The sequence below is a fragment of the Echinops telfairi genome, unplaced genomic scaffold (genome assembly GCF_000313985.2).
Source record: "Echinops telfairi isolate 266 unplaced genomic scaffold, ASM31398v2 ScPeMD7_18;HRSCAF=68, whole genome shotgun sequence".
Lineage (NCBI taxonomy): Eukaryota > Metazoa > Chordata > Mammalia > Afrosoricida > Tenrecidae > Echinops > Echinops telfairi.
Genome location: NW_022103915.1, coordinates 45851178 through 45852175, shown reverse-complemented (window position 1 = coordinate 45852175; position 998 = coordinate 45851178). Strand labels below are relative to the sequence as shown.

At 28.8% G+C, this 998-nt stretch overlaps 1 protein-coding gene across 1 annotated transcript in view; it reads right to left on the bottom strand.

Annotated features, from left to right (window-relative positions):
• Positions 1-231: 231 nt before the first annotated feature.
• The window catches only part of CUNH14orf39 (chromosome unknown C14orf39 homolog), a 56581-nt gene continuing 55814 nt past the window's right edge, over positions 232-998 (bottom strand). The window contains exon 17 of the mRNA XM_004698628.1: positions 232-431. Within this exon, the coding sequence (XP_004698685.1) occupies positions 232-431 (200 nt within the window). The remainder of the gene's footprint in view (positions 432-998) is intronic.

The following is a 998-nucleotide window of genomic DNA, read 5'->3' as shown; positions in this document are numbered from 1 at the left end:
TCTGCCCTGAATATGGGCTGCAAAATAAAATAAGATTTAGTTAAGGTCATTTTAACAATTAGATAACATTGTTAATTTCTATAAATTTCATATAATCAGGCAACTATTGTAACCTATTATTGATTTAATCAACAATAAAGTAGATTGCCTTCATGCTTTTAAATAATAATATAAATTTATGATCTAAGTAATTGAAGAACAGTAAAATAACTGAAGAAATTAGTAATTGGTTCAAAAAAAGGGAAATTGGGTTGTATTTTGTGAGGAAGATGAAACATTTTTTAAAGAGGAAGAATGTGTGACATTTTGATCTTGTCCAAAAGAAAATGGAAAGCTAAAATCATCTTTTCCAGCCCCAAATGCATGAGTTGAAGAATCTAATGATAAAGAAAATCTAAAAGCATCTTCTTCTGGTTTCTCAAATAAGTTTCCTGAGAAAGAGAAATATTATAAATTGTGTTACTCATGTTTTATAATATTTGAATAACATCACTGAATTACACTATGCCACATATACACTATCTAGAATATAATTGAATCCATTATCTATTAAGGAGATATTTAACTATATCCTCTTATGTGCAAGGCATTGTCCTGAGTACTATCGAAGTTTAAATTAAAATGGACTCAAACATAAACCCTACTTTAAAGTAATTTAAATTTTTTAAAATTTGAAGAACTAATATATGGAGCGTATAGCACAGAGGCAGAGAAATAGCTATGCATAAGAAGTCTAAGGTTAACAAATCAATGTAACTTGGCAGGAACACTTAAAAATAATAATAATGTGTAAATGATTACTGAAGATGAGCTTCAAAAGTTTCCCAAATGCTCAACTATAGGATCTGGCCATTAAAGATTTTCAAACTGAGACATATTTTTTTTTTAAACATTTTATTAGGGGCTCAAACAACTGTTATCGCAATCCATACACACATCAATTGTGTAAAGCGCATTTGTACATCATTCTCAAAACATTTTCTCTCCACTTAAACCCC